Source organism: Schistocerca cancellata, chromosome 5 (assembly GCF_023864275.1).
Source record: "Schistocerca cancellata isolate TAMUIC-IGC-003103 chromosome 5, iqSchCanc2.1, whole genome shotgun sequence".
NCBI classification, from domain to species: Eukaryota; Metazoa; Arthropoda; class Insecta; order Orthoptera; family Acrididae; genus Schistocerca; species Schistocerca cancellata.
In genome coordinates, this window is record NC_064630.1 from 649,085,307 (window position 1) to 649,108,615 (window position 23,309).

Here is a 23,309-nt window from a genome sequence, read left to right on the forward strand (position 1 = left end):
CAGGTGCAGGGATGTACACAAGATCAGACCAAAGAATTCTAAATCCATGAAAATGACATTCTCAAATCTTTAGCTCCACCATTTCCAGAAAAGAATGATGACAACTAAGCATAGACATTATCATCAGAATAGCAACATGTAGAACTTGATTGTGGGTGGAGTAATGGCCAAGTTCCAAATTAAAGAAACAATAAGGCAAAATACTGCTTGGCTGTCCAATATTTTGAAACCAGAGGAAAATTTTAAAAAACTGATTAAACCGAGTTTTCAGTGAACAAGAGCGAGAATCTTATTGTGTACTTTTTATGTCACTGGATATTCATCTGTTGTAAGCATGGTCTCAAGATTGGTTTTTTGTGTAAATAAGATGGCCACATAAAATAAATCACAAATGGAGAACTATCCCAAATTTAAAAGTGTAACGTTTTCTGAACAACAAAAATATATCACTGTGGCTACTTTTCATCTTCATTCCTTGACTGTTAGAAACATGAAGTTTAATTGTATTAAATTTCCTTTCAGGTACATCCAGAGAAATTGTTAATCTCTGAGTTCAAATAAATTATTTTCTTCTTTGACCTAACCCTACACAAGCGTTAAGTGGCATCATGTAGTAAGCCCCTTGATGACCTGCCTCAATGAAGATCTGTTTGGGCATGTTGACTTTCTTACTGCAAGCCCATTCTGATAAGGATCATAAACTGTCCTATTCACCACAATGGTGTATGTCCTCTAGGTCTTCAGCTGTTGACTTTTTCCTCTATGACTGTTATTTCAATTTTCACTTGCCTCCTGGGTATGTGATCAAAATACAACAACTGATTTTGGTTGATAAGTGTCAAAAGTCTTGTTCTGATGCTGAGCTGCTTCAGGATCAGTTCATTAGTTTGTTGTGCTGTCCATGGGGTTCGAAGTTACCTACTATAGCATCATATTTCCAGATCATCAGTCCTGCGACAATCCACCATCTTCACAGTCCAAGTTTCTGCTGCATAGGTAATGATAGAGAAGATGAGTTTGTATGAGGATGAGCTTTGTCTTGGCAATGATGGAGGGGCCTTCCAGATGTGAGCAAGTTTTTGTGTAGAATTTCTCACAATTGAAATATGCCTCAGGATCTGAGGCTCACAATCTCCTGTATTAGTGACACCAGATCCTCAGTAACTGAAACCTAAAATCAGTCCTTAAAAAGTGGTAGGCCTTCATAACAAATTTGTGGCTGTGTTTCTGTTTTCTAAATTATTTTTAAAATGTATCATACAGTACTGTCAACAGTTGAAGTTACCAAGGCATTCAAACAGTGTAAACCAGAGGGACAATGTGGATGTGAATTGTGTTTTGCACTGTGACAATTTGCTATGTAGTGTCAAGCCTGACAATCAATGCATCTGGAAGGAATAGAGAGTGGGAAATAACCCCTATTTTTAGTGTGAAACACCCAAGTGTGTGATGACTGAATGAAGGTGAGGGCAGAAATACATATAGATGTGTGTGTGTGTGCAGACCTCCACTTCATCAGGAGTGGTTGCTTGACAGTTTGTAAATAACAGAATGAGGTAATTCACCCTTTTCTTCTCCAATATGATAGTGTCTTTGGAGCCAATTATCTTCAAATGTACAATAGTCTTCATCCCCCAACAACTCTGTTGGTGTATGGTATGCTGTAAGGTGATGGCACTACTTGGGTGTTGTGGGCAGAGTGCTTCCCGAACATGTCTGGTACCAATTAGGGAGACATAGGCCTAGTGCAAATATGCTAACACTATCAGAACTGATCCAAGGTTGGAGAGTTTTTATCTTGAGCAACGCCAAAATTGTGCCTTTTGAACACATTGTCAGTGCTGTAGAATCCTTGTTATCCAGATGTACCACAGCACTGGCACTTCACAGTGACCCTATACATTGTAATTGAAGAAAGCTGATGTGACAACACTGTCTTGTGGCATGCAGACGATAATAAGATTGCACCTAAAAGTACAGTGTCTGCCTTGCAAGGTATCCACTTTTTAACCTTTCAGTGCAAAACAGTAAGCAAAATATATGCAAACAAAATATTTTTATTTTCAAGTACAGACACTTCCCATATGCATACCATTTGTGCCACTAAATGTTTCAATTCTCTTTTCAGTTTCCTGTCATTTTAAAAATATGTTTTCCAGGATAACTATTATCACTGTAGATGCAATCCTTCATGCAACATACCCTTCCTTCCCCTCCACCCCAAAAATTCCAACAGGGTAATGTACAGAGAACGGGACTATCATGTGCAATCCATAATGGACAGATTTTCATTCAGGAACTCACGAACAGTTTTGCTACAGTGAAGGTGAGTATCATTGTCCTGAAAGAGAATGTGAATTTCAAATTCTCTATTCAAGGGTAAGTAAAATGCTTTAGCAAATTGTGATAATTCACAATGTTTCTAATTTCTTTATATTTATTATTAATTTTTGAGAAAGATAAAAAAATTACTAGTAATCTGATGGAATTTTAGAATTTTTTGCTGCACCCCAGTTGTATTTTGGTAAGTCACATACTTTGTGAACAAAATAAGTAATAGTGTTGGAGCACACATGCTGTTGGACTGTAGGTGCTGCAGCACAGAAACTCAGCTTAATACATGTTAAATCAATTAAAATGTAGACTTTTTATCGCGACAGTCTGAAACGACGTTATCACTGTTGCAACAGAAAGGTTTTACATTTACTGATGATGTAATAGGTCACACTTATATACCAGTAGTGTGTTTTACTCACCAATCTGTTCGAAGTGACCATCATTTGACGAAACTACTAATGGACCGCCACTGTCACCCTGTAATGATAGAAGATCTGCATGTAAAGATTTCATGTGCAATATTTGGTGGTTCACAGTGTAATTAAAAGCGGCGATGCCCACTTCATGGAAGATCAGACAGCTTACGCATCAGTATAATAGAGCACAATGGACAAAATATCTTTTAAGTTTTTCAGGGTAACAAATCAGAGTGGAAGGCTGCAGCTCTCCTAAACATTTCTAACTCAACTGTTTCCTATTTCATTGGGAAGTAGAAATTGTATGACAGTCTGTAAATGAACAAGCTGACTGCAAATATTTACACACTGGTTGCCAGAAAAGTCATTCTGATATATCGACAGTCTTTAGTTATCACTTTCAAAAGAGCAAATTTCAGTGTATCACATAAAAACCTACAATTTTGACTGTTCGGCTTGGCAGCTGACTATGAGCCATATGTCATACTGACAACACTAGACAGTTCATCACAACAACCAAACAGCGGCAGTAATGAAAAATAGTGGAAAGACATTCTTTTTTGGCTTATGCTATCCCTCCCCATTTTTAAAGGCAAACAGCTCAAATTATTATCTTCCTACAGCATACTCTACCCATAAATCAAACTCTGCTAGAAACAAGGTGAACAGGAACTCACTGGCTCATGTTAATCCTTTCGAATCACTGTTCATCCATCTTTTCAGCATGGTTCCTGCTGTGGTAAAGTGTATTTGGCAACTATAAGATATTTGCTACCTAGGCATGGATGTTGTTCATGATTATGATTTTAGAAATATGGTGATTGTTCTTTTCTGATATTCTTTGTATTGCATACCCTTTACATATCTTATTTATAAGCCCTTTTCACTGTTCTTCACTCTGAAAAATTGAAGAATATTATTTCCATCATTACTCTGCTACAATTATACATATTAGAGGCTTTCATAACTTCACTTTTGACACTTATTACTCACGTGCAGTCTTAGAAATTACTTTATTTTTTAATGTTCCATGTTGGATTATCAGTCTTCTGACTGGTGTGAAATGGTCAGCCATGATTTCCTGTCCTGTGCCAATCTCTTTATCTCAGAGTAGCACTTACACATGTCATCCTCAATTATATCTTGGATATTTCTCTATATTCATCTTCCCTTTTAGTTTTTGCCCTCTAGCAATATGAAAGATATTAGCTGGTGGCTTAACACATATCCCATCATCCTGTCTCTTCTTCTTGTCAGTGTTTTCCACATATTCCTTTCCTTGACAATTCTGTTGAGAAATTCCTCATTTTTTATTAGTCCACTCAATTTTCAATATCCTTCTGTAGCAGCACACTTCAAACACTTTGATTGTCATCTTTTCTTGTTTTCCCACAATCCATAGTTCACTTCCATGCAATACTATGGTCCAAATGTATATTTTCAGAAATTTCTTCCTCAATTTGTAGTCAATGTTTGATACTGACAGTCTTCTTTTGTTGAGGAATGCCCTCTTTGCCTGTGGTAGTTTGCTTTCTCTGCCATGTGTATTTTTGTTTCTAAGGTAACAGAATTCCTTAACTCTGCCCGCTTTCTGGACCCAAATTTCAATGTTAAGCTTATTGCTAATGTCATTTCTGCTGCTCCTCATTACTTTCAACTTATTTTGTTTTACTCTCAATCCGTATTCTGTAGTCATTAGATTGTTCCTTCCATGTAAAAGACCCTGTGAAAATATTATCATTGATATCTTTTCACCCTGAATTTTAATCCCACTCCAGAACATGTCTTTTATTTCTGCCATCATCCTTGTCTTACATCCACTTTAATCTGAGAACTTCATTTTTGGTCTCCCATTCACACCATTTCCTTCTGGTTCCCATACACATAGTACACTAAGGTGACAAAAGTCATTGGATAGTGATAAGCAGATATACAGATGGTGGTAGTACTGTGTACACAAGGTGTAAAAGGGCAGTGCACTGGCAGTGTCATTTGTACTCAGGTGTTTCATGTGGAAAGGTGTCTCAAGTGGTCATGGCTGCATGATCGGAACTAACAGACTTTGAATGCGGGACAGTGGTTGGAGCTCAATGCATGGGACATTCCATTTTGGAAATCGTTAGGGAATTTAATATTCCAACATCCACAGTGTCAAGAGTGTGTCAAGAATACCAAATTTCAGGTGTTACTTCTCACCACAGACAACACAGTGGCCAGTGGCCTTCACTTAAAGACTGAGAGCAGTGACATTTGTCTAGAGTTGTCAGTGCTAACAGACAAGCAACACTGCATGAAATAACCATAGAAATCAATGTGGAATGTAAGACAAGAGTATCTGTTACGGCAGTGCAGCAAAATTCGGTGTGAATGGGCTATGGCACTAGATGACTGATGCTAGTGCATTTGCTAACAGCACATCACCTGCAGTGTCTCTCCTCGGCTCATGAATATATCAATTGGACCATGCATGACTGGAAAAGCATGGCCTGGTCAGATGAGTCCCAATTTCTGTTAGTAAGAGCTGATGGTAGGGTTTGAGTGAGGTGCAGACTCCACAAAGCCCTGGACCCAAGTTGTCAACGAGGCACTGTGTGACGTGGTGGTGGTTCCATGATGTTGTGGGTTGTGTCTACATGGAATGGACTGGGTCCTCTGGTTCAACTGAACCAATCATTGACTGGAAATGGTTATGTTTGGCTATTTGGAGACCATTTTCAGCAATTCATGGACTTCATGTCCCCAAACGACGGAATTTTTATGGATATTGCTGGGCCACAATTGTTCACAACTGGTTTGAAGAACATTCTGGACAGTTCAAGCATATGATTTGGCCACTCAGATCACCTGACATGAATCCCATTGAACAATTATGGGACATTATCAAGAAGTTAGTTCATGCACAAAATCCTGCACTGGCAACATTGTAACAGTTATGGGTGGTAGAGGCAGCATGACTCAGTTTTTCTGCAGTGGACTTATAATACTTGTTGAGTCCATGCCATGTTGAGTTGCTGCGCTATGCTGGGTGGATGGAGGTCCAACATGATATCAGAAGGTATCTCATCACTTTTGTCACCCCAATGTATATTACCTGTCTTTCTTCACTGCTTTTTCATATTTTTCTCAGAATTTTGAACACCTTGCTCCATTTTACATTATCAAACAGTTTTTTCAGGTCACAAATCCTATTAACATGTCTTGATTTACTTCAGTCTTGCTTCAATTATCAACCACAGTGTTGGACTTTTATCTCTAGTGCCTTTGCCTTTCCAAAAGCCAAACTCATCGTCATATCGTCATGTAACAGAACCTCAATTTTCTTTTCCATTCTTCTGTATAATGTTCTTGACAGAACTTGGATGCATAACTTTTAAGCTGGTAGTGTGAATGATTTTGCACTAGTCTGTCCTTAGTGTCTTTGGGATTGTATGAATGATATTTTCCTAAAAGTCTAATGATATGTTTCGTCTCATAGATTCTATTTGTCATTTACATCAATTTTTTAGAAATTTCTAAGGAATATTATAGGTGCCTCACACTTTATTATATATTTTATGTGATATTTTTCTGAAAGTCTGATAGTATGTCTGCAGGCTCATAGATTCTATGGACCAAGTTGAATAATCATTTGCTTACCACTTCTCCCAGTGATTTTAGAATTTTCTAATTAATGTTACTTGTGCCTGCCATCTTATTTTCACACATGTTTGTCAAATTTCTGTTTAACTCCACTTCCAATGTAGGATCCCATATTTCATGCATATTGACTCCCATTTCTTCTTCTATCACATCATCAGACAGTTCCTTGACCTATCCTCTCTCTCCTTTTCAAATAACATTGGAATTTGTCTTGTACTGTTAATGTTGATGCTTGTGCTTCTAATTTCACTGAAGGTTACTTGGACTTTCTATATACTGAATCTATCATTTTAACTACCATTTGTTTTACAATTTTTTCACTTTTTTCCAACAGTCATTTTACTTTGGCTTTTATTGAACTAAGTTGGAAGTTATAGAAATCGTACTTTTATCTACAGAGACGAATGAACACTAAATTGCCCAACATAATGCAGTAACAAACAAAAATTACAGTGCTCATAACAGATATTGTAACGGTTCTGCCAGATGGTGTGCCAGGGAACAGACCGCACATAGCCATTCAGATGCAGAAAAGAACTTGGGCTATACAGTAGCCACTGTGTGCCTCATCCAGCAAGACTCCTTTGAAGCTAGGAATCGGGCTGAGAAAAATGTCAGAGAACCTCCAACTCTTAACTCCACCCTTCCCTGTCCCATCTGCTCACTGCCCCCTTAGGCTCCACTGTACGTAAAGACTGACATCGACAGGACTTTGGTTAATGCTGAAAAGCAATATCTTTGAATTATTATGTGAAAACTCTTAAAGATTTTTAAAGAAAACAAATTTTATTAACTTCTACATCTTTATTTTTCTCGTTTACATATTTATCAGAGTAGATACTGTAGCTTGAACACACATCTCCCAACAAGAGACCAGTTTGTCCTCGGGTGTCTGATGCTTTCCCACATCTGCCGTCGTTCCTACCCTTTAATGACACTAAAGAGGACTGGGAAACTTACTTACATCAACTGAAACAACATTTCACAACTTTTCAAGTTTCGGACGACTCCTTGCAGCAGTCGTTCTTTTTGTCTTGGGGCTCCCCAGACATGTTCTTTCTTCTCTGCAAGTTGGCACCGTTGTCTGATCCCGTGGCTCTCTCTTTCCAGGAGATATGCCTTTTGCTGACACACTATTATTCCCAACACTATCATGTGGTCACCTCTCGGCTGGAGTTCCACCAGTACCATAAACAGTCAGGTCAATCATATTGTTCCTGGGTAATGGGTTTGCAGGGTCTCAGCCGCCAATGTGATTTTATGTGCACCAATCAGCAGTGTAAGGCTTCGTATGCAGACTCCCTGATCTGGGATGTAGTGGTTCAGCTGGCTCCTGATCCTGAGGTCTGTACTGCGGCGTTGAAACTCGACAACCCCTCCTTGGGAGAGATTCTCTGCATTGCCCACTCATTTGAAATTTATCATGTGACTAACGAGCATCTTACCGCACGGCCGCAGGTGGCGGTGATTGAGGCATCATGGCGGGTTCCACTCTTGTGATGTCGACATGGTCTGGCTGACAGAGGCCAGCGCCATCAGGACTCCTCGTTGTTTGATGTCTCTATGGCATCGGCACCTCTGGTCGCCCCTCATTGCTGGTCACACAGCCCACTTCCATGTTACCCATAGCGCTTTTGATTTGTTGTAGTTGCTCGACTCGCTCCAGTTCTGCCCCTCCTGGGCCTCAAGATGCAGTCCATGCTCTGTAATTGGTCATCTCACAATATGACCTGTCAGCACAGAAGCTTTTCCTCATGCTCCGCCTTTTCACTGAGTATGTCAGTTTTCAGGTCGACACTGCGGCCACCATCTCCCTGATTAATATGGCAACATATACCCGGCTGGGCTCTCATGAGTTATCACCTCCCTCTCGCCATGTGGTTGCCTACGGAGATGGTTCATTCCCCTTTGTGGACAGTTCATCGTCCAGGCGATGTACAAGCGTGTTCCCTGGCTCCTTACCCTCTTTGTCGTCAACCATCTGTTGGCTTCGAATATTTTTGGCCTGGATTCATTTCAACTGTTTGTCTTTTCAATTTCTGATGAAGTTAAGGTCGTTTCCATGGCTGTTCCTCTTCAGGACTTGGACGATCTGTGCTCCACTTTTGCGTCGTCGTTTGCAACGGATCTTGGATGTGTTTCGGGTTTTCAGGTGCACGTCACCCTACGGTTGGATGCACAGCCTCGCTTTTTCCAGGCCTGGCCCCTTCCAGTGGTCTTACAGCTGGTAGTCAAGTAGGAACTTGATTGGTTCCAGGCCGCTGGCGTTCTGGAGCCTGTGACTTACAGTGCCTGGGTGACGCCATTGGAGGTCATACAGAAACCCAATGGGTCCCTTCGGCTGCATGGGGACTTTGGCACTACAGTCAATGCTCAGTCCCTCGTTGACACTTACCCCATTTCCCGACAGGAAGACCTTCTCACCAAGCTTGCCGGGGGAGAGTATTTTTCAAAGATCAACTTGGTTGAGGCATATCTTGGATGCTGAATCTCAGATCATCATGGTTATCAACACGCCTTTCGGATTGTGTAAGTACAAGCACCTTCCCTTTGGTATCTTTTCCAGCAGTTCCTGGAGCAGCTTACACAGTCTATCTGCGCTTGTGTGAATTATCTGGATGACATCTTGGTCACCGGGCATTCTTGCCAGGAACATTTGCAAAACCTCAGCACCTTATTTCACGCTCTGCAATCTGCTGCTGGTTTACACTGTCAGTTGGACAAGTGTTGTCTTTTTCAACCGGAAGTGGAATACTTAGGCCACTGGCTTAGCAAAGATGGCATTCGCCTTTCGGGTTGTAATGTCGCAGCAATTGAGGCCCTTCCTCGTCCCAAGGACTTATCTGAACTCCAGGTGTTTTTGGGCAAAGTTACTTATTACTTAAAGTTCTTACCCCAGGCTGCCTCCGTTACTCAACCCCTCAATCACTTGCATCGCAAAGGGGTACCTTTTGATTGAACTCCTGTCTGTGACCAGGCTTTTCTCTGTTTAAAGGCGATGCTGAAGTCTGTCCCTTGCCTTTCTCCTTTCTCTCTGGACCGCCCCTTGGTTGTGGCAGCTGATGCATCTACATATGGCTTTGGGACCACCCTCGCACAACGAGATGCCGATGGCTCCAAACAGCCCATCGCTTATGCCTCTTAAGACGTTGACCCCAGCACAATGGAACTACTCTCAGATTGAAAAGGAGACCCTGGTGATCATGTTCGCCATCCAAAAATTTCACCCATATGTCTTTGGGGCAAAGTTCATCCTCTTGACGGACCATAAACCCTTGGTTATGCTTTTCGGACCCCACTCTCACCTTCCAGAGTGGACAGCTCAACGTCTCCAGTGCTGGGCATTGTTTTTATGTAATTATGCTTACACCATCCGGTATAAGACCACCGCCCACCATGCTAATGTTGACAGTTTGTCACGTCTCCCAGCAGGCCCCAATCCTGACTTTGACCATCAGAAGGTCCTCTGCTTTCACATAGATTCCACCTGCCAGGATGCGCTGGTCGGTCTGCCTCTTATGGCTGCTCACATTGCCGCGACTACCCGCTGCGACCCTATCTTGTGGCAAGTTCTCAACTACGTGGTCCACGGGTGGCCCTCCTGTGTTACTCATCAGATGCAGTCCACTTTCAGCCCCTGGCGCCACCTGTCTCACAGGCTCTCCATGGTCGATGATGTCCTTCTGTTAGCGATGGAGTCGGATGCCCATTGGCTGGTCATCCCTCCGGATTTGCGGCCTCGGGTGCTCAGTTTGTTACACCGCGGGCACTGGGGTATGTCCGTATGAAAGTTTTGACTCACCAAAACATGTATTGGCCCGGCATCGATGGTGATTGACCACCTGGTCCATGAGTGCACTGTGTGTGCTCGTCACCAGGCAAGCCCCCCCCAGTCGTTTGCACCCTGGCCTGTGCCTCGCCGGCCCTGGGATTGCATTCATATTGATTTTGTGGGCCCGTTTTTGGGGTCCATGTGGTTACTCATCATTGATGCCTTTCCAAATACCCATATGTCATCCGCATAGTATCCACCACCACAGAGGCTACACTCATGTCCCTGGCCAACTGTATCAAACATATCCATAGCCCCCCTTTCCACCCTTCCAATGGTGTGGTGGAGAGGCTTGTCCACACTTTTAAACAACAGTTGACAAAGGCGGTCGACACATCTCTAACCAAGTCAGCCCTCACCCTGTTTTGGAGCACCTATCGCACTATGCCACAGTCCAGCAGAGCTCCTTCATTGACAACAGCTGCAGAGCCTGCTCCATTTGCTGATGCCATCCCCCTCCCACCCTCACTCCCAGCCCTCACAGCGGTATGCCCTTGGCACAGCCATGTGGGTCGATGAGTACGGACGTAAGGCGGGTTGGACGCCCGCCACGGTCGTTGCGGCACATGGGCCTCGGGCATCCCTTCCTCCCTGCCAACAGCAGTTGATGAGCCCGGCTCTTCTCCCCACTGCCACCCACCTCGGCACCTGCCGGGGTGTTTCTGCCCTTACGTGTAAGTTTCATGGGGGAGGGATCTGGTACCACGTGCCGCGGAATTTGAATCCATGTCACACTGTTTCCAACTTCTGGCTCAGTTTACATCCAAAGAATGAAACATAATGGGGTTCAATTATGATATGCAGAAACATGTCATAGTATTCCATCAGCCTCATGTATACTCTGCAAGATCATATTACTGCCCAGGATTATATGACCATTTGGGCTGATCAGGTCTATCCTATGGTGCAATGTTTGTTCGATAATGATGATGCTGTGTTCCAAGATGACAAATCTCCTCTTCACACAGATTGCATAGTCCAGGATTGATTATGTGAGCGTGAGGATGAGTATTGTCAGTCTTCCCTGGCAATCACAGTCACCAGATGTCAATATTATTGAGCCTATGTGGTCTAATTAGGATAGATAGAAGTTAGTGTGATCGCTATCCAACTCCATCATTGTTACCTGAACTTGACACTATTTTGCAGGGAGAATGTTATAAAATTTCCTTGAAGACCATGTAGGACCTTTATTTAACCACTGTGAGATGACTAGGAACTGTTTTTAATGCCAAATGCTTTCCAATATCTTATTAGGCTTGGTAATGTGTTGTGTTTTTGATGTTACCTATTTTTATCAATCCTTGTAGCTCTGATTATCCTGCGTGCCTCAGAGATATAATAATTAAACAGTTCTATATGACATTAATGTGCAATTTGACTGGAGTATATATGGCTGCATGATATTTAAAGAAGTTCCTCTGCTGAAAATACCACAAGAAAATCAAAAATGTTTTATTTGCTACAGTTAGCCACACCTTCCCGCAACTTCTCCACATCAGCTTTGATTCCATAAGGAACTGCTGTGCACGGTGATCATGGGCTGTAAGAAAGGAGATGCACACAGCACTCGCCCACAATCCCATTAGTTTTTGTTACTCCTGCACAACTAGATTTTGGCTATAAATAGCCATCTTCAGTACTAAAATACAAGGAAATTACAGAATCACGATTAACTTACTTTACATAGAATGATAAGTACATCACCATGTTATCCAATAGCAGTTATCCATTGTGGTCTACACACTACTTGAGTTACAGTCCAACAAACTTATGACAGTACATGTCACCATATGATCTTATTGGTATACAGGCAAAAGGAAAACTGAGGCAGTTGTTTACAGCAATTACAAAAGCATTAGTTTACATCATGTAGAGCAAGTAACACCTTATATGTTATGAATTAACTAACAGAGCTTCATTTCAATTCAACAGTTCAAATGCCTCTTTTTAATATGTAAAACCAACAATTATATTTTCATATCACTTTGAAATATTCAAAAAATACCAAATTACAGTGTGTTTGCTCATATCTCAGTGGTGAAGTGATCCATCAAAACCTATGCAAAGGACCATTAATAGATTCTCATATAACTGTCTTACCAAATACAAAATTGTTACATCACTTTAGAAATAAAAATTAAAAAATTAGAAAGATTTTCTTGAAGACTTGACTTGATAAAATAGTTACATGCCAATTTTAAATTTGTCAGATGCTAAACCCTAGCACAGTCACTCATATCATACTGTTGAAGTGATCCACTAAATATTTAATAGAAAAGAAATATAAAAATTCTTACAAACAATTTTTGTGAAGATGTATTAACATCATAGTAAAATAATGAATATCAACATGGCAAGACTGAGTTAACCATGTACATTTAATAATACACCCTGTCATAATCCCTGGCTGACCTCAAATTATTTAAGAGTTTTCCTTCTAATTTTACTTGGCATTTTGTGCAGGTGAGGGTCATTTGTACCTGTCTTACCTGTTTATATGGGAACTCTATCTCCATTAGGGCCTGGTACAGCTTTTTCCCTTTAACAGTATCATAGGCCTATTTGAAGTCTACAAAAAGCTGATGTACATCCACATTATATTCATAGCACATTTCCGTTATTTGTCGTATGGTGAAGATCTGGTCAGTTGTTGATCTGCTCCATTGAAACCCACGCTGGCAGTCTCCAAGTGCTTCTTCTGTAAGTGGAGCAGGTCTAATAGCAATGACTTTGGTTAATACTTCATGTATGACACTGACTAAACCAATACCGCAGTAATTTTCACAAATTGCTTTATCCTTCTTCTTATAAATTAGACAAATAATGGCCAAGCTCCACTGGTCTGGCATCACTTTCTTTCCCCATATTTCAACTATCAGTTGATGGGCATATTTTTTTCAGATGTTCACTTCCAACCTCTGTTATTTATGCTGAAATATTATCTTTAGGTGGAGCCTTATTATTCTATAGGTTTTTCATTGCCTGTCTAACTTCTGTTGGCGGTGCAGGTACAGGTATATCCTCCTGACTAACATTTTGCCATGGTTGGTTGTGCTCTGTTTGATTTTCTTTCAGTACCTGTCTCTCTGTAGTGATGTTCAACAGCTTACTGAAATATTCAGCTCACTGGTGTAAAATCTATTCTTCTCCTCTTATAAAATTTCCTTCTTTATCTCTACAGAATACTGTGTGTGGTTGAAAGACTTTCTTCAATTCCTGAGTTCTCTTGTAGAATTTCCTCACTTCTTAGTCATTATATTCTTCTTCTAGTTCCACAATCCATTTCTTCTCTAATTCTCATTTCTTTCTTCTAGTAATTCTATCTGCCTCATTCCTTTTCTTCATGAGTTCCTTTGTATTAGCTCTTGTTGAATTCTTTTTATCATTTTCTTTCTTGTCTCATTTCTCTCTGCCATCACCTTTTTACAATCTTCATCAAACCATCCTGCCCTTTCCACCCTTTCTTCTGTACCTAAAAACTACTACTGCAGTTTATTGTAGGACATGCCTGGAAATGATGGCTACAGGATGTGGAAAATGATCTGAGAAAGATGGGAGTAAGAAGATGGAGGAAATGAGCAGAATATCGTCAAGACTGGTGTGATAATCAGAGAGGCCAAGGCCCTATTAGGGGTATAGAGCCAAGCAGTAAGTACGTACATTTAACAACACTTGTGGACCCTCTATTGGTGTAAAATTTCATATGTAGAGAGTGCAACACAGTTGGCACTCCGCCATACATTTATGTATAAAATTTTACGTTTATTGAGGGCATTTGTGTGTATTATTATATATACTTGACTAAATCAGCATTGTCATGTTACTATTTTACTATTAAGTTAACAGATTTTCAAAAAAGTCATTTACAAGGACTTTTATATTAAATATTTAGTCGATCACTTAAACACTACAATATGAGTGACTGTGCTAGGCTTTAGCATTTGACAAATTTCAGATTGGTATGTAGCTATTTTATCAAGACAGTCTTCAACACAAGCTTCCTAATTCATTAATTTTTAGTTCTAAAGTGATGTCACAGTTTTGTATAAGACAGTCATATGAAACTATTAATGATTCCTTACACACTTTTTGATGGATCACTTTACCATTAAGATATGAGCAAACATGTTGTAAGTCAGCATTTCTTGAACATTTCAAAGTGATACAAAAATATGCTTGTTGATTTTAGATATTAAAGAAGGCTTTTAAACTACAGTATTGAAATGGAATCCTGTTAATTAATTCATAACATAGACATCATTATTTGCACTACATGATGTAAACCAAGGCTATTGTAATAGACATTGTGACTGATTTCTGTCTGCCTCTCCTTCCTTACTTCTCTACAGTTGCCACTCTGACTGAGACATTTGTCATAGAATTGTACCAACTTTCCAATACCCTCATCATAGCAGGCAGCCATTTGTGCTTTCCGCCAATTCTCTCCACTGATCTGCAGGTTATTGTCTGTGCCAAAATCTTGTCTTCATAGCCAGCAGTTCACGTGAGCAGAAATGAAAACCAGAGGGAGCCAAGTCCAGTCTGCACAATGGGTGATCAAACACACCCCATCAAAAACACTGCAGGAGCATCCTCATTGTTCCTGCATGAAGAAGGAAATGTATGACAGTTACATTGTGTGGGCCACATAAAATCAGGCAAAATCTCTCACAGGCTCTCATACTTAGTGGGAGACACACTTTTTTAGGCAGCTTTACATGCTCACTGTGTGCTCGGAACTGAAAAGAGCGATGTAACATGATTGACATTCGTATGCATTCTATCATACAATAACTGCAGCACTTTGCACTGTAACCACTGTCTTCCATGCATGATATTACTGGTTAACCAGCATCTCAATACACCACTTGCACTCCACTCCACATACTATATTGGATCATATAACCACTAAGATGCAGCTGTTGCCCATTAAAGAATATAGCTAGTGCTCCTCTTGACATGCATAAGCCCTCTTTCTCTGCCTCCACTGGAATTTCTGTCTGCTTACCCAGGAAGAAGCACCAACTCCTCCACCAAGTTGTTTGTGTCCACACAGTGGCCATGCCCTGCACTGGCAATTAGTGATGGCCTGTAGACAATTCTGTGGTGTACCAGCTTGGAGAAGGTTTCCCTTTCTTGGCTGTGCACCAACTGACTCCCTTGTCCACCTGTTAACCCTGCAGCTGCATCTATGGCTGCTGCAACAGGTTTGGCCAGCTACATAGCTTTGAGACCTCACGTTTACTCATGGGGTGCAGGTACTACAGCTGTAGGTGGAAGCCCATATATTGTTGCCACATCTCAGCCTCTGAGTGGTGTTAGCTGTGCCATAGGTGCTGTCAACCAAGCCCTCCTAGCCAGGACAAGTGTGATAGTAGCACTGACAAAGCCAGCTGGACGGGGGAGGGAGAAAGATGTGCCACAAATTACAAATTCATAGTACAAGCTACATATGTTTACATGGTCAGTAACAGTACAATTAATTTATGTGACAGACATGTGCATTACTCTGCATGGAACAGTACCTAAGGCACTATTTTCATTTGTAAATTTTATTTCAGTATAACCTTGTTTGCAGTAACAAGTAAGTATACAAAGTACACACTTATAAAACATATACAAGTGATGTTAGAGCATATATACAAGAGGTGGACAAAAATATGGAAACACTGCAAAAAAATGATTGCTCAAACATAAATGCAGATGCTAGCCAAGTCTGCAGGTTGCAGTGTCATATTTGACCATGAATGATACCTGTGCAATGTCCTCAATATGTTACAAGTGTCAGTCGTGAACAGATCGGTGTTCTGTGTAGTTGTGAATGCATTGTCAGAGCTCATCACATTCAAATGTGGGCACATTGTTGGTGCTCTTGTACTGGGTGCTTGCATTCAAGTGTTTGGTATTTCAACTTGCACTGTATCAAAGAATTGTACCATGTGCAGGGAAAGTGGAAAAACATTACCTGCTAAGTCACAACATGGAAGAATGTGTTTGTTGAGTGAACATCATGGACGGTCAATGCAAAGGACTGTGACAAAAAATAAGAGGATGACAGTTGCAAAAGTCACACCAGACCTGTATATTGAATTTATGAATTCTGTCAGCTCCAAATAACATGAAGGGAGCTCCAGAAGCACAGAAATTCAGTCAAGCTGAAATCCCAAAACCACTTGTCAGTGATATAAATGTCCATTACAGCGAGACACAGTGTGGAAGCCATAACACCTGGACTGTGAAGCAATGGAAGAACGACATTGTTCAGTTGAGTCTTGTTGCACACTATTTCCAACTTTTGTCTGAGTTTATGTCCCAAGACAGAAATTGTGATGATTTGGGCAGCCACAACGTGGCACTCCAAGGCTCCCACATTCATTCTGTGATGTTACATACTGCCAAATAATACATGACCATTTGGTCTGATCAGATCCATCTCATGGTGATGCAGTGGTGATGCTGAGTTCCAAGACAACAGATCCCCAGTGCACGCAGCTCATGTCATCAAGGTTCTGTGAGCACGAGGACGAAATGTCACATCTTCCCTGGCCACTACAGTCACCAGATCTATCTCAGTGTTAGTGAGCCTTTGTGATCTGCTTTGATTACTGCCATCGTCATTACCTGGACTTGTGACTATTGGTCAGGAAGAATGGTGTAAGATTCCATTGCATGTCATACGGGACCTGTATTTATCCATTCCAACACCTGTGGAAGCTATTTTTAATGCCAATGGTTTTCTGTATCATATTAGGTGTGATAAAATGATGTTTCTGTTTTTTGTCCACCCCTGTATAAAAATTGTCATGAAATATGCAACAAATTTAACTAACCAAAGATATGGCTAGTGGGAGCTAGAAAAGACAATAAGTATCACTATTTATTTGTTGTGGTCTTCAGTCATTTGATGCAGCTTTCCCAGCTAGTTTATCTCCTGTAAATTCCTTATGCCTGTAAAACTGCTGCAATCATCATACATTTCAGTCTGCTCATTGCAGTCAAGACAATTTTCAATTCCCACACCTCCTTTCACTGCAAAGCTGATGATTCCTTGAAGCCTCAGGCTACATCGTATCAACCATTTAGTCAAGTTGTGCTATAAATTCCTTTTCTCCCAAGCTTGATTCAGTGACTCTTCATTAGTTGTGCAATCTATCCATCTAATCTTTTGTATTCTTCTGTGGCACCACATTTTGCCTACACCCCAGACAAATACCTACAGAAAAAGCTTACTAACACTTGGATTTACATTAGACTAGCTGTTACCTACAGTTGTGCTCACATATCAGTAATTTTGTTTTGATAAGTGATGGTGAGTAAGTAAGCTACTGTATGTGCAACAATATCAGCTGCCCTCACGTATTTACCTGTTCAGATAAGCGTAGATTGTGATGTATGCCTAGCTCTCCACCATTGCTGCCGAGCAGTGCATGGGCAGTAGTGCACATCTAATCATCATGCTTTTGAAGTAGCTATTCATTATACAACATGTATGTTATGCAACATATAGTGTGGAAGTAAAGTTTAAACACACTGAAGATCGTATAACCATTGAGTTCACTACTTTTAATTATATCATGTTGCACATTCCACCCAATCAAAGCATTTTCACAAATATAATAAAGTTTAAAAGTGAAAGAGTAAATAGATATTTCAAAGACTAATTACTTTTCCCTCATTTGTGTAATTTTCTTCAAATCAGGAAGTATCTAGTACTACACAACTTCTAAAGTAGCCTATGTTCTTTCGCAGCATTCAGGCTATCGCCATAATGAATTTCATGGAAATTGGTTCAGCAGGTTGGCCGTGAAAAAATAACAGACACAGTTACTTTCACATTTATAATATAAGTTTGGATAAAATTTTCAGTTTCACTATCTTTGTTTTCTGTAATCTGATTTTGATGAAGTAGGGCCTATACAGTGCCCCAAGCTATGCTCAGTTATCTGCGAGAACACCATAAAAGATATTAACATGTTCTGACAGACTTCTCACTAAGCTCACATTGTACATTATTACATTTATCTTCAATATCAAATTCTAACTTGTTTGTCAAACCCTGAAGTTGATGATTTTGTCTCTGATTAAAGCCAGTGAACAGTTGATTTACGTGACTGCTTAAAGAACTAGTTAGTTCACCTTTCAAATCTGCCTTGAGATTTTCTACTTTAGTAGTTAAAGTGTCGAGTTCAGTCTTCAAATTTCCCATACCTTCACATAAATTACTAAAGTCTTTACTTTGTGAATCTACCTTAGCACTTAACAATCCTAAAGTTTCATTCTGAACATCCAATTTGTTATTTAATTGAGTATTCAGTGAATCTAACTTAAGACTTTGAATATTTAAAGCTGCATTTAGTTCCTTTCTTAAAGCCACTGAATCTGCACTTTGAGATTTGATTAAATTTACTAATTCAGATGAGTCTGTCACTTCCTTACTCACTTTCATAGCTGTAGCTGGTTCTGAAGTTTCCCCAATTCTCTGTGTGTTATCCATATTCCTGTTAGTTTTAGATCTAGTAATCATTTAACAAATTAACTCTAAGTATAATAACTACACCAATAAAAGTCACTCTATTGTTTGTATCCCTTCTCATTAAGGTACTAAATTCTATTTGGCGCTCTCCCGGCATAGAATTCTTGCAATGTAGGTAAACGGATGTGATGGCAAGTCAGCACTGATGAACAGCAATCTGGCGGCATCAGATGTTGGTGTTGATGTCGGTGTCGGTAGGCAACTGTGGAAGCAGGTCAGCACTGGTGAACTGGAACTGGTACCGGTGGCGTCAGATGTTCCCGTGTCGGCATCACCGTGATGTGTGTGAGACTTGTATACTCCCCCCACTGGATCCTCTTAGTTGAATTATTCTCCTTGTATCTCTTCTTAGTCTAATACGTCGAGGTCTTCTTCCTGTTCTTTTAATGTTGTTACTTCCTTACGTCTTCGCTTTTGTTGCATCCACAAATTTTTACATTTGATTTTCGGACTTCATCCAATTACATGAAACAGTTCTCTTGTCTTGTTATATCTCGATGCTATGGCAACACATCATACTTCTTCTTTGATTTCTTCTCAAAATTCCCATTTATTTGAATCCTTTTTTACTGGTCGCCATGCTCTAATGCTTTAGATGATAGAACGTGTGGAGTAAATATACAAACTTCATGTTTTCACCAATTAATGATGTACTGGTGTATACACAATAACATTCTCACATTTCACGTGTAAATATCTCTGTCTTCTCATATTTCACTTGTATTTCGATCTTTAGAAATGCATTAAATTAACATTCATAAGCGAAATGGTTTAAGGACCACTCGTAATTTTTGAACACGTCTTGCTTCTAACAAGTCCAACTCATGAATTACTTGAAAGTCTAACCTCATTTCGTCATTTGTCCTTAACAATCATCACAGTCACTAAAAGCACAGAATAATACACAAACACTCCTTGTTCTTCTCTGCACATACTCTGAAACTCTATGTATTGTACAGCAGGTACTTGTCGGCCACCATGTCCACATTTTGCTTGTTACTGTTTTTAGACCTCCACACACAAACATGCAATGTGCAGTAGGTCGGATTCATCTCTCTCACACTTCTATTTAAAACATCATGTGTTAGAGGCAGAAGAAGGCCAAGTGGTTCTAGAATTTATGCGGAGATTCTCAAAGCACTACAATACAATGGTTTTAGATAAAACTTTAAATCATGATATCTTTTTTTCCATGATCCAGCGTCAATGAAGTAAAGCCTACATGGTGCCCCAAGCTATGCTCAAGATACCTCCAAAGACTCTGTGTAGTAGGCTTGACGAAGTGTGTTCAGACAAACAAACAGAGAGACACTACATTTTCACAGATATTTTTTCAGAAATAATTTTCTTGCTACTGCAAATCTCCATTTAATATCATCTCCACTTCTGGCTTCTCATTTACTACTTCCCTTCCTAAACCTTCAATTCCAAAAACGGCATTCTGGTTTCTGCACAAGTTGTACATACTCTCATATCCCTTTAGTTTATCTCTGCTACCTACAGAGTTTCAAAGAGTGTATTCCAGTCAAACCTGCCAAAAAGTTTCTCTAACTCTGTAAAATCTGTAAGCATAGGTTTGCTTTTCTTCTGTCTTGAGATAAGTATTAATTCCCATTTTAGTGTACATGCACATAATTAATCAACAAATGAAACATAACGATACAAGAATAAATAAAATGAATGGTACCATGTTACAGCTTGTTTAAAGACGTGCTAGAAAATACCCTACTTGCAGCGATAGCATTTTTACTTAGCATCCTTGTATCTCATCCTTATAAAAATGATATAGGATTTGTCATACATTGCCTTACATAGAAAATATGACATGAAAAGATTTACAATTATATGTCCATAAATAAAATATTATTACATATAACATGAAACCATATGCATAACAACATTCATAATATGGTAAATTAGAATAATAGATGAATACAATTTAGTTTTCAATGGGCATTTTGGTTCATTACAATGAAGGACATAAGCTGCTGTATACTGAATGCTGGTGATTTAAGTATTCCTTGACACTATAAAAACTCTTGCTAGTTAACATTTTTTTAAGTTCTTTTTTGAACATGTGGAATTTTGGTATACTTTTAATTTCCTTTGGCACATTTTTGGTTGATAAAGAACACTTTGTTGATACATAGTTTTGTGTGACTTTCTCTATGAAAGTCATCTGTATTTCTCGTTTTGTAGTTATGAACTTGACTGTTTAATAAAGAATGTTCCTGGTGTGCCTTCATAAAACATATACTTTATATTATTTAGTTTCTTAGCAGTTATTATAACTTTTTTATATACTTTCCTGTAAATTTTCACATATGGTTTTAATGCAACAGTATTTTTTGCAGATTTGTTTAACTTTCGCAGTGTCTGCAGATTTTTTAATTCCCTGTGTAACCCATATCTTTGTTTTGGTTTTAATTTTTACTCTTTTAATAGGAAATGCGATATTATAACAATGCCAATAATTTGCTAGGACTGACTCAAATTTTTTATCTACATCACAGGTTGATTTTGTGTCCCAAGTTATATATTTTAACATTCGATTAAAAACTCTTATGCTGTCTTCATTTACAAACTGTTTCACTCTGTATTTTTCATATGCCACTGGATCCTTAATAGATATATCATATAATGTTAACATGACTGTCTTATGATCCGAGAACCCCATGTCTATTACTTCAGTGATGTGCTCACATTTATTATTATTGACAAATACTTGATCAATTATTGTTTCAGACCCATTTAAACATCTAGTGTCTTGTGTTACTGTTGTTGTCATATTATAAGAACAGATTGGTCAGTTGTTGTTGTCCACTGCAGTTAGTTTTAAAAATTAACATTAAAATCTCCAAGGGCAATTGTATTTGCTAATTGCTGTTTGAGTCGATTTAGCAGCATTTCAATGTTGTGGAGAAAAGAAGCAAAATTCCCTGATGCATATATGCACACAACAAACATTTTCAGTTCACATTTATAATTTTCTGTAGTGTGCTTCTTAGCGATCTTGGGGCGAGTTTACCCTCATTGCTATAAACGTCATTAGCACCCCCGATTATTAAACAGTTTCTTCCAGGCTCCAAAAAATGTTCACAGTTTTTTAGAATTTCACTGAAGCGCTCTTGTGGCGAGTTTACCCTAATAGCTATAAACGTCATAGTACCCCCGATTATTAAACAGTTTCTTCCAGGCTCCAAAAAATGTTCACAGTTTTTTAGAATTTCACTGAAGGGAGCGCCTGGTTTCGTTATTCCACTAACCTTAAACACAGTTTGCATGTTAAACATGATACCAGGTAAGCCCTTTCCATGATTGTCTGAGTGCATGCAAATATCTTCTTTGTTCTTCTTACTTGAGGTTGTCATGTTCTCATGATATGTATGTTCCCTGTTAATTATAATACCGGTATTTTCTTGCTTGTTATTACGAGACTTCGTACTTGACTGGTTTTTAATCTCTGCATTTGGTGAAAGTACTTCGTTTCTTTCGCTATTTTCACATCTTTTAGGCTCATCACAGGTTAAAAGTTCAAAATTATTTGCTACTGAGAATCTGAAGTTGTCGTTACAGTTAACACGATGGAACTTTTTGGGCCATATGAAGTTATCGTTTCGCCCATTTACAATGGTTTTTCACTACACTCTGAATTGACTTCTATCACTTTTTCAAGCTTCTGTACATACAGTTTGGCTAACGTAAGATCGTATTTTAATGAAGCAGTCTTCTCGATATTCCTTTTGTAAACACAATATGTCACAACTACGGTGCACATTAGCACAGTCACAAGTCATGTTTCTTTCTTCTAAAGTATTTAAACATTGTCGATGGATCCATTTTTGCGACCATGGGCATAATTTAACACCATTTCTCACCTTCTTACTACATTTTACACACACAAGATTTAAAAACTTGCAGATTTGTTGATTAGTATGTCTATACGCGGCGCCGCATGAAGATCTGTTTTCATTGTGCATTTCAGATCAATGTTACTAAAACTGATGTTTACTGCATTTTATTGTAATATATTTACAAATTCTGTAAATTAATACAGCATATCAACACACATCAATCGATACATACAAGTTAAATGTATGACTAGGTAATTCGAATGTTTCATTGCACGAGATGGGAGAGCATGAAAAGGGCTGCTGACCAAGAGATTTATTCCCAGTTGGGAACTCGCTCTGTTCCACTATCAGCCCGCATGGTGATAAGGTGAAAAGAACCACGACTCATTAGCGGGCACAGTCCAATCTGTAATAACGGGCCAGATCTGAGACATGCTGCGATGAAGTTTAGTGGAACTTAAGAGACTGAGCGCTGATCAGGTGACGCGGAGTTTGAGTTCAGTAGCTTTGAATGACACACTTCAATTTAGTTGTGTTTTGATTTCAGACTGCGCACAAATGGTGAATGTCGTGATAGTCAGTCCTAGGATATACTGATGGAGAGAAATGCAATGTTTAAATTTGATGAAATACACAATTGATAGTGAATTAGCATGTTCCAGTGCTTTACTTAAATACTACCGAACTTTTACATT

General features: G+C 39.3%; 1 protein-coding gene across 1 annotated transcript in view; it reads right to left on the bottom strand.

Annotated features, from left to right (window-relative positions):
• Window positions 1-2,471: 2,471 nt before the first annotated feature.
• Window positions 2,472-23,309, bottom strand: part of LOC126188740 (trypsin-7-like) — a 100,390-nt gene continuing 79,552 nt past the window's right edge. The window contains exons 6-7 of the mRNA XM_049930348.1: window positions 2,757-2,814; window positions 2,472-2,593 (exon numbers count right to left, since the gene is read on the bottom strand). Coding sequence (XP_049786305.1) covers window positions 2,472-2,593; window positions 2,757-2,814 — 180 coding nt within the window. The remainder of the gene's footprint in view (window positions 2,594-2,756; window positions 2,815-23,309) is intronic.